Source organism: Calidris pugnax, unplaced genomic scaffold, assembly GCF_001431845.1.
Source record: "Calidris pugnax isolate Ruff unplaced genomic scaffold, ASM143184v1 scaffold355, whole genome shotgun sequence".
Lineage (NCBI taxonomy): Eukaryota > Metazoa > Chordata > Aves > Charadriiformes > Scolopacidae > Calidris > Calidris pugnax.
This window is the reverse complement of record NW_015091108.1, coordinates 129,556-144,547: the sequence shown is the minus strand read 5'-3', so window position 1 is coordinate 144,547 and position 14,992 is coordinate 129,556. Positions and strand designations below refer to the sequence as shown.

Sequence of the window (14,992 nt, the reverse complement as noted above, 5' to 3'; positions counted from 1 at the left end):
CTCCTTGAGCTATTTCCCTGAAACAGAGCTCCAGGCTTTGTCCTGGATCCGCCTCCCTTGACAGCTAAAGTTTTACAAGTTCCTTTATTCTTTCTTTAATACAAACAGGCTTGGCCCACCAACTAGAACTTAGATTTATTGTTTGAAATCTTAATTATTCAAATCAAATATAGCACAGTTCAAATCAAAGATACCCTGAACCGTGCCTGAGGGCTGGGGCCGAGAAATGTGTTCTCTCAACACCATGTTACAGACGGAGGTGGTTCCCCTCGTTCCTTAGATCTGCTCTGGAGTTTTGGTGGAATTCTGTTTGCACTCACAGAATCACGGAATGCTATGGGGTGGGAAGGGACCTCTGGAGATCACCCAGTCCAACCCCCGGCCACAGCAGAGCCACCCAGAGCAGGTCCCACAGGAACGTGTCCAGGGGGGGTTGGAATGTCTCCAGAGAAGGAGACTCCACCACCTCTCTGGGCAGCCTCTGCCAGGGCTTTGCCACCTTCAAAGAGGTTCCTCCTCATGTTGAGGTGGAACTTCCCATGTTCAAGTTTGTGCCCATTTCCTCTTGTCCTGTCCCTGGGCACCACTGGAAAAAGCCTGGCCCCATCCTCCTGACACCCACCCTGGAAGGATTTAGAGGTGTTGATCAGATCCCCCCTCAGCCTTCTCTTCTCCAGACTGAACAGACCCAAGTCCCTCAACCTCTCCTCATAAGGGAGATGCTCCAGGCTCCTCAGCATCTTTGTAGTCCTTTGCTGGACCCAGTGCTCCCAGTCATGAAATTCAAAGACAAGAAGGGGTTCTTCAGCCAGGCTGGTGGTGTGAATATATCGTAGTTCTGTGTACAGGGAGGAATTGCAATGTTTTTACGCGTATCCTCTCCCATAATCCAGAAAGTGAGCCCAAGGACCTTCTCCCACAGGAGACCCAAGACCTGAGGAGCTCCTTTATTCCTCAAATAAATCTGATGTTGTGTAACCAGGGGGTTAGGAGGGGTGGTGGTTGCTGTTAGGAATGCCAGTATCCATTAGGAATGCCAGTATCCATTAGGAATGCCAATATTGGCACCACAAGGGGTAGATGATGAAGGGGGAAGAGCTTGAGGAGCTGGAGAAGCTTCTTGCAATGGAGTGGTACCGGAGCTGCAGGGCAGCACGTGGAGTTTGGGCTGATTCCTCTTGGAGGTGAGGGTGGTCGGTGGTTTTTGTGCCATTACAATAATAAACTATTTTAAAAAGGTAAGTTGTTTTTCTTTTTAAAAAAAAAAAAAAAGAAAGGAAAAAGGTGCTCTGAAAAGTTATTTCGAAATGCCTCGTTAAAATGCGCAATGGACATAACTCACAGTGCCCTTTTATTGTCACTTTGGGCAAATAACACGGGGGAGAACATCTGGTGGTATAAATTGTTATAGCCCATTGAAATGAGTGGAACTATGGAAAATCCACACAGCCCATGGTCTGCCTCACATCTGTAGCGATTTTGGGCCGTTTCATTGTGTTTCAAACACTTTAAAGCAGCGGGGCCTTGGATTAAATGCATTCGAACTTGTTTCTTGTCTTTTGTCTCATTTTGGAGGATTTATCGGCAATAGCTCCGGCTCCAGCTTTCCTCGGGAGTGGGTTCAGAGGAGGCTTTGGGAAGTACATGGTGGGGGTTTGGGCAGCACGGGGTCAGTGACATGGTGTTGTGTCACCGTCCCTCTTCACACCAGGAGGCTGTGCCACCATCCATTGAGAGCTGGACAGGCTGGAGAACTGGGCAGAGAGGAGCCTGATGAAGTTCAACAGGGCAAGTGTAGGGGGGAAATAACCCCCTGCACCAGGACAGGTTGAGGGTGACCTGCTGGAGAGCAGCTCTGTGGAAAAACACCTGGGAGTCCTGGTGGACAACAAGATGCCCAAAAGCCAGGAACGTGCCCTGGTGGCCAAGAAGCCAATGGCATCCTGGGGGGCATGAGGAAGAGTGTGAGCAGCAGGTGGAGGGAGGTCATCCTGCCCCTCTGCTCTGCCCTGGGGAGGCCCCAGCTGGAGCACTGGGACCAGTTCTGGGCTGCCCAGTTCCAGAAGGACAGGGAACTGCTGGAGAGGGGACAGCAGAGGCTACAAAGCTGCTGAGGGGCCTGGAGCATCTCTGTGCTGAGGAAAGGCTGAGGGACTTGGGTCTGTTGAGTCTGGAGAAGAGCAGACTGAGGGGGGATCTGATCAACACCTCTAAATCCTTCCAGGGTGGGTGTCAGGAGGATGGGGCCAGGCTTTTTCCAGTGGTGCCCAGGGACAGGACAAGAGGAAATGGGCACAAACTTGAGTATAAGAAGTTCCATCTAAACATGAGGAGGAACATCTTCATTTTGAGGGTGGCAGAGCCCTGGCAGAGGCTGCCCAGAGAGGTGGTGGAGTCTCCTTCTCTGGAGACATTCCAACCCCCCCTGGACACGTTCCTGTGGGACCTGCTCTGGGTGGCCCTGCTGTGGCTGGGGGTTGGACTGGGTGATCTCCAGAGGTCCCTTCCAACCCCATAGCATTCTGTGATTCCCTGTGGTTCCTGCTGCAGCACTGGAGGAGCGTGAGTTGGTGTTGGTAAATTGGTTGGGTCCTTTACGGAGAAGCCTTTCTCCATCGCGTCACCTGTGTTGTCTGTATCTCAAGATAAATCCGGATTCCTTCTGATAACGTGGTCAGTTCCCGTCTTTTGGGATGAATCCTTTGATACGCTCTTGTTCTTTAATTCGCTTTTCTTGTTCCCCGCAGGCTCCGTACCCCTCAGGACAGAATGCAGCCCCCACCACGTTGGTGTACCCTCAAGCCCCTCAGACAATGAACACGCAGCCTCAGACCCGCTCCCCGGTAAGAGAGCCCCTCGTTGCCTTCTCTCCTGCTCTTTCTTCCTCCTTCCTCTGTGTGTCTGTGTACGTGTGTGTCGGTGCCACCGGGCCGGTTCTCTGGAAAGGGTGTTTTACTCAACTGGAAGCACGTTCCAAAAGGCAAATCTCGATTGCCTTTTTCAGACGTTGCCCTGGTGGGCACTAATTTTCCTTTTCAAGTGGCTTATCAGAAGAGAAGCGGTGGAGGGATTCTCATCTACCTTCAAGTAACGTGATTTATTTTTAGCACAGTTTCAGGTTCATTTTAGAGTTTAGAGTCATAAAGCTTCATTTTAGGGTTTTAGATTCATTGCCAGCTTTGAGGAGGCATTTGGTGAAGCAATAGACCGAAGCTCAGGGAGGTGATCCCTCACAGCAGCACTCAGTCTCCAGTGGCCTCCCAACGGGTGCCACTGGGTCAGTTCTGACCATTCACTGCACCGTGGGTGCTCGTGTTTAAGGTAGAGCTTCTGTACCCCCACATCTTTTTGTGGTAAAGCCCTTTTTCATCCAACTTTAGCTCTGATAGTCCACAGTAATCTTTTTTTTTGGGGGGTTTTTTTTTTTTTTTTTTTTTTGTCTTTGAGGAGGCATTTGGTGAAGCAATAGACCGAAGCTCAGGGAGGCGATCCCTCACAGCAGCACTCAGTCTCCAGTGGCCTCCCAACGGGTGCCACTGGGTCAGTTCTGACCATTCACTGCACCGTGGGTGCTCGTGTTTAAGGTAGAGCTTCTGTACCCCCACATCTTTTTGTGGTAAAGCCCTTTTTCATCCAACTTTAGCTCTGATAGTCCACAGTAATCTTTTTTTTTGGGGGGGTGTGTTGTAATAGCGCTCTGCTACTGTAGGACTTTGGTTCCCCAAAGCGGGCTCTTTTTGAGGAATCTCTGCTCCTGGCACAGCTCCACGCGGTGCTGGGAGACCCTCCTGGGGCACCAGGTGCTTCCCCAGCTTCTGGAGATGGGGTGGCTCAGGCCTGAGGTGGCCAAGGGACCCGCAATCCCTGCACCTCTTAAATCCACCTCGTGGTGCTCCCAGGTGGGCTCTGAAGCACCGCAGCCATCCCAGCCCTCTTCTCTTCAGAGTAAGACATCACTCCTGAAGGGTGGCAGCTCAGACCTCTGAGACCTTCTCAAACCTTCTGTTGGTCCACGGGCACCAGGTGCTTCCCCAGCTTCTGGAGATGGGGTGGCTCAGGCCTGAGGTGGCCAAGGGACCCGCAATCCCTGCACCTCTTAAATCCACCTCGTGGTGCTCCCAGGTGGGCTCTGAAGCACCGCAGCCATCCCAGCCCTCTTCTCTTCAGAGTAAGACATCACTCCTGAAGGGTGGCAGCTCAGACCTCTGAGACCTTCTCAAACCTTCTGTTGGTCCACAGAAAGGTATTTTTACACACACATATATACACACACACACACACACATATAGGGCAAGCTGTCCCCCCTGTGCAGCCCCACCGATGCTCTTGCCCCACTTCTGGAGGTTTCACCTCCAGGGGATTCACAGGAGGGTTATTTCCGAGGCCCATTAACCCCCATGTTGATGAACAAGCCAATTAACGCCAGTTTTGATGAAGTTTCTGGGATGTGGACAGCTGCCAATTTCTAACCAGCTCCCCACACACACACACCACCTCCTTCGTCCCCCGTTCTGATCAGTGACGCGGGGCACTGATGGTAAAAAAAACCCTTATATATACACACACACACACACACATATAGGGCAAGCTGTCCCCCCTGTGCAGCCCCACCGATGCTCTTGCCCCACTTCTGGAGGTTTCACCTCCAGGGGATTCACAGGAGGGTTATTTCCGAGGCCCATTAACCCCCATGTTGATGAACAAGCCAATTAACGCCAGTTTTGATGAAGTTTCTGGGATGTGGACAGCTGCCAATTTCTAACCAGCTCCCCACACACACACACCACCTCCTTCGTCCCCCGTTCTGATCAGTGACGCGGGGCACTGATGGTAAAAAAAACCCACCCTCTTTCCTCAGTAAGTATAATCATCCTCTTTTATCTTTAATTGTTGAAAAACGCAAATGAGTTGCTGTGGTTAGAACTGGAGCAAAAACCTGACTGAAGAGCTGCATCTCTAAACCAGTTTTTTTGACAGCCCAGCAGAACAGTGCCAATACATTGCACAGACAACTGGAAGAGGAGGAAGGTTTTGGACCAGAGTCCGGTTTACAGGTCCCTGGCTGGAAGAGGCTGGATAAAATACTGCATTGTAAGCAATATAACAAACTGTACTCCTTCTTGCAGGCGATCGTGCCCACGGCACTGGTTTTATTTCTTCCTTTCTTTCTTTATTTTGATTTTTTTTTATTATTTTTTTTTTTAATTACCAAATCTTTTTTTTTTTTTTTTTTTTTTTGGTTTTTGGTTGTTGTTATTGTTGTTGTTGGCTGATCTAGAGAAACGCACTGATTTTGCTTCTTTGCTTCAAAGCATGAGCTCCCGTGGCAGTTCCTGCCGGGCGAGGTGGCAGCGCAGGGTCCAGAGAGGGACCGACCCGGGGTAGGACACAGACCAGGGCCACGTGGGGTTTGCCACTTGATGGATAACATCTCAGGAAAATTTGGCCAGAAAACATTAAATTGTAGGCTTTTGGCCCCGTTGTTGAGGAGGAATGATTTGTCTGGGGTTGTCAGCCATTTTTTTCTATTAATTTGGGGTTTTAATTTAAGCTCTCCTGTACGCCACCCGCTCTGCTAGTGACCATTCCCACCCCATGACTAAAAGGTGCACCCATAACATCTCATCCCACCTCCCCACCCCAGAGCCAACGCAAGACCGGCCCCGGCCTCAGCTGCTCTTGCATTTTGTTCTGGGCTTGATTTACATTGTTGGTTTTTGGTTGGTTTTTGTTTTTTTTTTTTTAAATTTAGTTTTAACCATCTTTTTTTTTTTTTTTTGGTGGAGAGGGGAGGGTGAGGAGGGGAGGAGGAAGGTGACAGGCTGTCTCTGCCTGTCCCCAGCGTCCTGCGGCTGGCGTGGGGATGTCGTTAAGCTGTGGCACTAACGAGGTTGATCCTCACCCCGCTTCCCTGAGCAGCCGGAGCATCCTCCATCCTGTTTCTGCATCCGAGGGCCGTTGGCAATTGCAGAATTTAGGCTTTTCCGTCCCTCCCAGGACACATTTTCTCCCTGTTAGTGCCCTACCACGGCTCCGAGAGCGAGGATTTCAAAGTTCAGCTCCAACTTGGGGAAGAAAACCTAAATCAGAGTCACTCGGCGCTACTGAAAATTCTCCGTTAGGTCTCGCCAACCAGCCCTGAGCACCGGGGGGTTTTAATACAAACTGTCCAATTCTAGGAGATCTGCCAAAAAAAAATGATCTGTGATGGGAGCGGGGTGTTTGAGCCATCCAGAATGATTCTCAGGGAGTCTGGAGGTGCCAGCTCAGCATCAGCAGCCAGAGGACGTGTCCCCCTGTCCGCAGGCAGAGCGGGGCCGGGGAGAGGGGGGTGGCAGAAAGGTTGGACCCAGGTTTCATACAGAAATTTTCCTTTCTCTCTCCTGCCTTCTCATCCCTCAGGGGAAAAAAAAATACCAACCCCAAGTGTCTGTTTTAATCCGAGCCAGCAGTGACTACAGTTTGTTCTGTTGCTTACAGCTACTCACAGGAATCAATCCTACCAACCTGAATTATTAAAAAAAAAAAAAAAAAATTTAAACAAATTTTTAAAAAATCACTAGCCAGTGGTGACCAGTGCAAAATAGCTTAGGGCGTCTTTCACTAACTTTGAGGTTTTGTTTGATTTCATTTCTTTTCTTTGTTTTCTTGTAACACTCGTTACTTTTCTCCATGGAATATGCTTTATCTCCTTGAGACGGAAGCTTCCAGCTCGTGTTTTAAACCCAGTGAGAACCAGTCTTTTCTGTGGAGCAGCCAGGAGGGAGGTGCTTCGGCCCTGACATTAAGCAGCGCAAGGTTTTTGCATCCCATCCTTCTCTTTTTGGTTCATTTTTGTCATTGGCGTGTAACGTGGAGCACGTGGTCCTGCCCCAAAGGCTGGTGTCAGCCCTTCCAGGGGGAGCTCGGTTCCCTTTTCTCCAACACGAGAGATTTGAGTTGTTTTTGAGGAGTTTTTTCTGGAGAAAATCAGGACTTGGAAGGGCATTTGCCTCCCGAGACTCATCCCGGTGCCCGTTCCTCGTCGCTGTGAGGAGGAGGAGGCTGAGACTCCGAGTGCTGCTGTCCTGCCGTGGATACCAAAATACACATTATAGCTCTTTCATCTTACAAGATGGCCATACTTCATCTTTTTTTTTTTTTTCCCTTTAATGTAAGGCTTAGGGAAAATTTTCAAGGGTGGGAAAACTCTCCATTTGGTGAATCAGCGCAGGTCATTCTTTACAAACTCTTGTGCTAGAAATAGTCTGTCTGTGCATATTTTCTCCTTTCTGAAGGGTTTTACGACTTTTCATCCAAGTGTCACGATGAGGTGAAGGCAGAAGGGGTATGTAAAGACCCGTGTTAGGAGGCTGCTTCTTGGAAATCTTAAATATAGGTGATGAAATTGTTTATAAAGGCGAAAATCAGCTGGACCAGTGAATATTTATACTTTGCTTCTCATGGTTGATGGCATTAAGAGAGCTGGGAGGTAGGGCTGGAGATGAACCCCAGTTCTTTCTGAAAAAAAACTCTTATTAAGAAAATCAATAATTAGTAGCCAGTTTTGATCCCTCTTCTCAGGCAGAAATTAAACCATCATGAGCGTGACTTGGCAGAGGGGGAGGGTGCCCTGTGCTTCGGCACGTGCCCTGGGTTAGAAGCCACCACAAATAGCAACAGGTAGAGAGAGAGGCACATGGTGGGTAAAAAACCACCACGGGATCTAGTTTCATTTCCTCCTTTTAATTATTGGAGTTATTACCAACAGATTTCTCTGCTCTCATGGTGGAGCTCTGAGAATTAAGGCTTTAAGACCTAACTCAGCTTCTGGAAGAGGATGCCTTGTCATCTTTATTTCTCTTTTCCATTTCTTGCATTCATTTTTATTTCTATTTTAACAATCAGTTACTTATTGGAAAATGCTTTTAATGTTTGCTGAGCACCTTCAACTCCGATTCCTTTCCTGCGGGTGTAACCCCAGAGGGTGGGGAGTGATTTGGGGCTGGGACCCAGGACCCTTTGATCCCCAGCCAGGCTCTGGGGGACAGGAGACCGGAGAACCCATCTCCATCACCATCAGCGGGGGGGTACGAATCCCCTTCCTTAAGGAGGGTTATTTTCTGATGGTTACAGGAAAAGTTAACACAAAAAAAAGCTGAAAACAAACTTGCACTGTGTATATGTGCAAAGAATTGCTGCTGTTTGCCTTGCAGGGGATTCTGTGCCCCCCCCCAGCACTGGCCACCCCCCCCTTGGCAGTAGCCACCCTCCCCAGCTCTTTGCTCTCCAGCATCAGGCTCCATCCTCCACTCCCACCAAATATTTGGAACGGCTCTGAGTCCAGCTGCTTTACCCATTGACCTCCACCTTAAAACAGTTCAAAGCCTCCACTGCTGCTTGTTTTAAGTTGTTTTTTTTTTCGGTTGTTGGGTTTTTTTGGTGTTTTTTCCCCCCAGCAGGCTGAGGAACGCCTGCGTCCACACACTAGAGAGTGCCTTAAAGATAACCAGGGGTTTTGCCTGGTTTTCCCCCCCGTGAGCGACGTTCCCTCCTTCTCTCTCCGTACCCGTCTGTCCCTGTCCCGCAGCAAAGCTTCCGACTGTTTTGTGGTTGTTTTATTTTTTTATTTTTTCTTTTTCCTTTGTGGGTTTATTTTGCATAGAGTGTGACATTTTGGTTCCGTTGTGGTGTTTCTGACTCTTTGTGCCTTTCCTTTTGTGTTTGTTTCTCCCGCCTTTCCTCAGTTTGCAGCGGGGCCTCGACCTGCCCATCACCAGGTACAGTACCCTGCCCCTTCGTTAATTATCATCCTAAACTAATTTGCCTGGGGGAGGCGGGTGGTTGGAGGCGGTTCACCCACTAACTCGGAACGAAGGCTGGCTGGGGAACCAGCCGGGTTAGTAGTTAACTAGGATAATTAGCACGTGCATAACCCTGCTAACAAGCTGCCTGCAACCCAGAGTAACGCTTTTAATTCTGGATGGTGTCACTGCACTCATTAACCCCCCCCACCTTAACGCCGCTGCCGTAGGGAAGGAGAACCCGTAGAGGTGGTGGCTGGGTACCTCTGAGATTTACTTGCTTTTCCCAGTCGCTAGAAACTTGGCCAAATCTTTCCCAAACGAGCTGGTGGATTGAGTTTCCTCAGCTGAAGATGTCAACAAGAACCAGGTGTTCACGTCCCTGAGAACATCCAGTTTTCCAGGCTCTGAGAGAGGAAAATGACGCTCCCTGTGCCATAGACAGGGTTATCCCTCCCCATCACATGGAGTAGTGTTGGTTTGACTCACCCTGTGAAAGCCAAACGTTCAGGAGTCCTTGTAGTGTTCCCGTTGCGTGACTTGGACTTTGTAAGGAACCACTTAATGGAATGGAGAATGGAAATTGGGAATAGCTCTGGCTCCTGAAACTCATGGGCAACGCTTATTGGGGTGGTGGAACCCCCTGGCAGGACCTCTTCAGCGCCAGGACAGGAGCACAGGTCCCCTCTGTCCTACACCAGGTCTCCAGAGTTGTCTTCTGTCAACTCCTGCATCCGTCTTTGCCAAACCCTTCTCCCCTGGGGACTGATTTTGCTGCTTCTTGTCGCTTTTGAGGGGCCAGAGGTGGCTCCGACGGGTGGAAAAGCGCAGGAGAGGCACGGGAAGGGCAGGAAAGCTCTCCCGGATTCTGTTGTGTCCATGTTACTCTTCTTTCTCTTGGCCTTGAAGGAACAGGTTGTTTCTACCATGTAGAGCCTACAGGAAGGCTGGGGAGAGCCTGTTTAGAAAGGCCTGCAGTGACAGGACGAGGGGCAATGGCTTCAAGCTGGAGGGGAACAGATTTAGACTGGAGATGAGGAGAGGGTTCTTCACTGGGAGGGTGGTGGAGCACTGGAACAGGTTGCCCAGGGAGGTGGTTGAGGCCCCTTCCCTGGAGATATTCAAGGAGAGGCTCGATGAGGCCCTGGGCAACCTGGTCTAGTTGGGGGTGTCCCTGATGACTGCGGGGGGGTCGGACTAGATGGCCTTTGGAGGTCCCTTCCGGCCTGGGCAATTCTATGATTCTATGATTATTAGGAAAAAAATACCTCATTAACTCCAGCGATGTTGGGGCAGGGACTTAAGTCACGGAAGGGTTGTTCCAGGAGAATTACTTTGCTCTCACTTCGCTCCCGTTAGTCTGGGTGGTTCAATGCTGTAGAGATGAGGGGGTTTGGGGAAGCGCTGTCTCAGGAGAGCAGGTAAGTGTGTGAAGTGGGCACGGACACCCAAAAAAGCTGAATATCTTTGTTCCTTCCACCTCGGAGCGCAGCGTGGAGTCAAACGGCCTTCCAGAGTGGGACAAAAAAAAGGCTTAAAAAGCAGAACTAAGTGTCTGCGCTTGTTTGATGGAGGTGAATGTTGTGAGAGAGAGAGAGATGGGGTTTGTGTGTGGCCAGGGGTTGTGGTGACAGGCACTGGGGGAGGAACATCCACAGCAACACAGGGACCCACAGAATTGGTGTCTTAGTGAGATCCTTCTGTTCCTGACCTTAACTGCAGGTCCGTGTTTATATTACAGGACACCAAAAATCCGTCGCTGTTCAGAAACTCATTAGTTCTTTCATAGGTCATTGCTAAGACAAATTATATATTGTGTGAGCCATTTAATAGTCTCAGAAAAATCACTGAGCTCACTGCGAGCAGATTTTGGACGGTGGATCCTGAGGCAGCACATCCTTGGAGGAGACCATTTCGGCGCTCGGTGGCTTTACTGGTACGGCTCTGCCACCGGCTGGTCTTAACTCGATTTAAAACTCTCTTTTGGACCCTTTTGGCCCTGCCTGCAGGGTAAAACTTGTCATTTCCCTATTTCACCATGTATTTAATTTGCCTTGCAGTTAGATTTTTGACTCTGTTACATTTGGAGTCTGTTTATAATTACCTGCGAGAAGCTGTCAGGGTTAGAGGAGCGTTCCAGGCTTTATTCCCAGTTATCTCCATCACGCGCTGGATCGGGACGGGCACAGAGAAGCCTGGGCCCTGGATGAGCTCTTTATTTCTTTTAATCCCAAAATCTCTGCCCACGGTGTGCATTGGGGACGGAGAGAGGGGCTTTTGCCACCACCTCGAAGCAAATTCACCCCAAACCCCACGCTTGGAGGATTCTTGAGAGCAGTATAAATTACTGTTTTCATGTGGGAAGCCTTTAATGTGCTGCAGTAGTTCAGTTGTGTAACGTTAGCACATTGGAGATTTTTTTCTAACCTAAAAAGAAGTAAATAAGTAAATTGACTTCATATTTGTTGCAACAACACAACGTGCTCTCCCAAGGAAGTGGCACGAGACGAGGTTTGCAACGATTCCCGCGTCAATCCCCCGGTGATTTTAATTAACAGCTGCCTCGTATTGATTCCCTGTCTTCTTCAGGCAAATAATGGATTATTCTTTAATGTTATTTCCTGTAATTATTAGCTCTTTACTGAAATTGGTGTGATTTAAGCACCTGAAGTTGACTGGCAACTTCATAAGGAATTTTTTTGGGGTGGGAATCCCCGCCCCGGGGGCTGATACGCCACCGATGGTACGGAAAGTGGAACTGAGCTCTGGGTAAGAGCAATTATTAGAATGAGGTTGAGGATGTTCATAGTGGCTGAAGTCAAACAAAAATAGCTGCAGCGGTTCCGATTACAAGTGAGGTGTTTGTCAGGAATCCTTGATTCCAGTAACGGGGGCACCTGAGGAACCGCTGAAACGTCTCATTTTATGGGAGGAAGAAAAAGGGCCCTGCAAGGTGTTTCGTGGCAGCATTTTTAAATACACCCTCAGCTTGGGTTTTTCTCGAAATCATGGAATCGGTTCGGTTGGAAGAGACCTTTAAAATCATGGAGTCCAACCGTTAACCCAGTTAACCCAAGGCACCACTAAACCTTGTTCCTTCGGGGCCGTGGCTGCTGCTCCCTCCCTTTTCATCCTCTCTGAGTCAAGCCCTTGAGTCACTTTGTTGCTTCTGATCCTCATGAAGCACAATCAAAAATAACAGTTTTCTTCCAGCCTGAAGCCCAAAATGTAGAGTAACCTTCAATTCAAGGAGTGACTCCAGGAACACATGGGTTATTTTAGAAAGGATGCTCAGAAGAGGCCAGTGTAATTAAAAACAGAAATAAGAACGAGTATGAAATGAAATGTCATCGTTCCCTTCCTGGCTTATAATTGTGTTTGAGCTGGGTTTCCGGATCGTGGCGGACTCGGTTACTCTGAGGCTGCTGGTGGAGTTTGTCCAGTTCTAGCTTGGGGTTCCTCGGGTTCCTCTGGGTGCAGCTTCTGCAGGAGAGGGCTGGGCTGGGCCCTGTGCTCCTTAAAAACCCTTGGGATGTGGAGAATTTGGGAATTCACTCCCTGAGCTGACTCGGGACTAACCATTTTGTGGCTCTTTGGAATATCTGGAGTTCAGAAGGCAATGGGAAACAGCTGCCTCAATCCTTGCTCGCTCTTCGTCCCCAAGCATGGAAAGGAGCTGCCGGTTTTAAATCCTGTGCTTTACACAAAAAGGGGTTGTTTTTTTCCCCCACTTGTTTTATCATTTATTAAATAATAAAACTGGGAAAGTCAGAGGCAGGGGGTGGAACCCAAGTCTGGGGTTGTGCCCCATGGGCTGCGCTGGGTCTGCTGGTGGTGGCCATTGGGGCAGCACGACGTGGGACCTGGGTCTGTCCCTCTCCAGGCTGGAGCCCTCGGCCCAGCCCCTGAGGTTTGAGGATCAAATAGAAGGTGCCACCTTTCATCTGAGAGGAGATGTGGTTCCTTGTCCTCCAGGTCAGGCTTAGGGGATCCCACCAGCCACCTTGGAGGGCCCAAAACAGCTGAAAAATTAATAATGGAGCTGTCTCAGAGTATGAGAAGCTTCATCTGAGAGGAGATGTGGTTCCTTGTCCTCCAGGTCAGGCTTAGGGGATCCCACCAGCTGCCTTGGAGAGCCCAAAATGGCTGAAAAATTAATAATGGAGCTGTCTCAGAGTATGAGAAGCTTAATTAAAGCAGAGAGTTTGGGGAGGTGATATGATTTGATGTGTTGATGGCAACTTGTTGAACATCCATTCTCCGTGACCTTCTCCAGGGCTTTGTGAACCCATCACAGCGACCAGCCTTGATCCCATCTAGAAGAAAACAGACGGATGCCCATGTGCGTTGCGTGTGACGGGCAGGGCTTAGCACAGACTGGTTTCCAGTGCTCTCCCCACCAGTTCATTTTCCAGTTGAACCCTTTCAATAGGGAGGGAGCGCTCCGCAGACGTTTCACTGGGAGCCACGGCTTCCATAACACAGAGTAAATAGAAAATCAATTAAAAGGCAGTGGCGGTTCGTCAGGAGGAGGCTGGTGCTCTCTTTGATCATTGATTTTCTGAGATGACAGCTCTTACCCGGCCGACCTTCAGCAGGCTCCTGACACGGGGGCGTGCGGGAAGAGCATTATTCAGGCGAGGATGATGGTGAATAAAAGGGTATCGGGGCGTGTGGAGGAGTGACTGAGGAGTAAATGTCAGGGCAGAGCTGAGAGGGGTGGGCAGGAGGTTAGTGGTGGGTTTCCTTAATATTACTCTTAATTACTCTGTCACAAATAGCAGGTGTGTGTCGGCAGCAAACTTAATGAGCACAAAGCTGGAGAAGGTGGTCAGCAGGAGGATGCTGTGCAGGGGGGATTGGTGTGGGGACAGCGAGGTGTCATCCCACACTGCGAGGTGCAAGGCCTTGTCCTTCAGCACCAGGGAGAAGGTTTTATCCCATAAAGTGGGGTCTCACCAGCTGAAATCACCCATGCGGTGGGATCTGTAGAGAAACCACTAAAGTGATTTCCCCCTGAGATAAGAGTTGTTGGTGCTGTGTTGGGAAGTAGTGGGGAAACCCCCTCTAGGGCATGGGCACAGGTCTGATTTTGGATGTTGCAGAATCACCCAATGACATGGGGTGGAAGGGACCTCTGGAGATCACCCAGTCCAACCCCCGGCCAGAGCAGGGCCACCCAGAGCAGGTCCCACAGGAACGTGCCGGGGGGGGTTGGGGGGGGGTGTTGAATGTCTCCAGAGAAGGAGACATTCACATCTTCCTGATGCCCCCCAGGATGCCATTGGCCTTCTTGGCCACCAGGGCCCATTGCTGGCTCATGGGCATCCTGTTGTCCACCAGGACTCCCAGGTGTTGATGTTCCAGAGAGACTTCGTTGAGCAGGTAGATGAGGGACTGCTGAGATGCAGGGCAGGCTCAAAGAGGAGGTTGAAAGTTGTGCTCTTCCATTGAGTCCATCAGGGAGCAGCCCTGGGAAGGAATGAAGAAGCTCAAGGCCATGTTCCTCAGTAGCATTGACTCCAAGATGACCCAAGAATTTCCCCCCTGGCAGACTAGGGGTGGAACTATGACTTCAGGACCACTGCTTAGGTCCCATTGTGTAGCATGTTTCATGTTAATTTGACCATCATTAGACACAGCAGGACTTAATTTTTGAAGGAAGTAATCCAGAGGGTTGATGTAGTTGCTAATTTGACCATCATTAGACACAGCAGGACTTAATTTTTGAAGAAAGTAGTCCAGAGGGGTTGATGGAATGCAGGGTTTCTGTCAGAAGTCCAGGGTACCTTCTTTCTGGTCCTGAGAGGGTCCTGTATGTGCTCCCCTCCACATCCTGCACTTGTTCGAAGAAACAGAGACAAAATAGCTTAATTTTAATCTCCTGGTGTTCTCCCGTGGGACATCATTAGCGTTACGTGAAGGTGTTTGTGCATCATCTGTTTGACCTTGCAGGGCAATTTTTTTCTAGCAAATCAAGTCAGAATAGTGAAGCATTTCCAAGAATGAGTGTGAATATTGCGAGCTTAGCTTTGGAGGGTCAGGAGCGGGGATGGAGCAGGAAGCAGTTTGCCAGCCCCATGATACTTCTTCTGAGCAGCAAAACCCACGTACGAATCAGATGCACAGGGCTCTCCTGGGACCCAATTTCCTTGGAATTTTGGTGTTACTCACAGGAAGCGGAGTGGCTAAAAGTCATTCAGACTTTG

At 49.6% G+C, this 14,992-nt stretch overlaps 1 protein-coding gene across 1 annotated transcript in view; it reads left to right on the top strand.

Annotated features, from left to right (window-relative positions):
- EIF4G3 (eukaryotic translation initiation factor 4 gamma, 3) overlaps window positions 1-14,992 on the top strand; it is a 118,047-nt gene that overhangs the window by 24,877 nt on the left and 78,178 nt on the right. Inside the window, 2 exon segments of the mRNA XM_014958028.1 lie at window positions 2,748-2,843; window positions 8,727-8,759. Of these exon segments, the coding sequence (XP_014813514.1) occupies window positions 2,814-2,843; window positions 8,727-8,759 (63 nt within the window). The 5' untranslated portion in view covers window positions 2,748-2,813.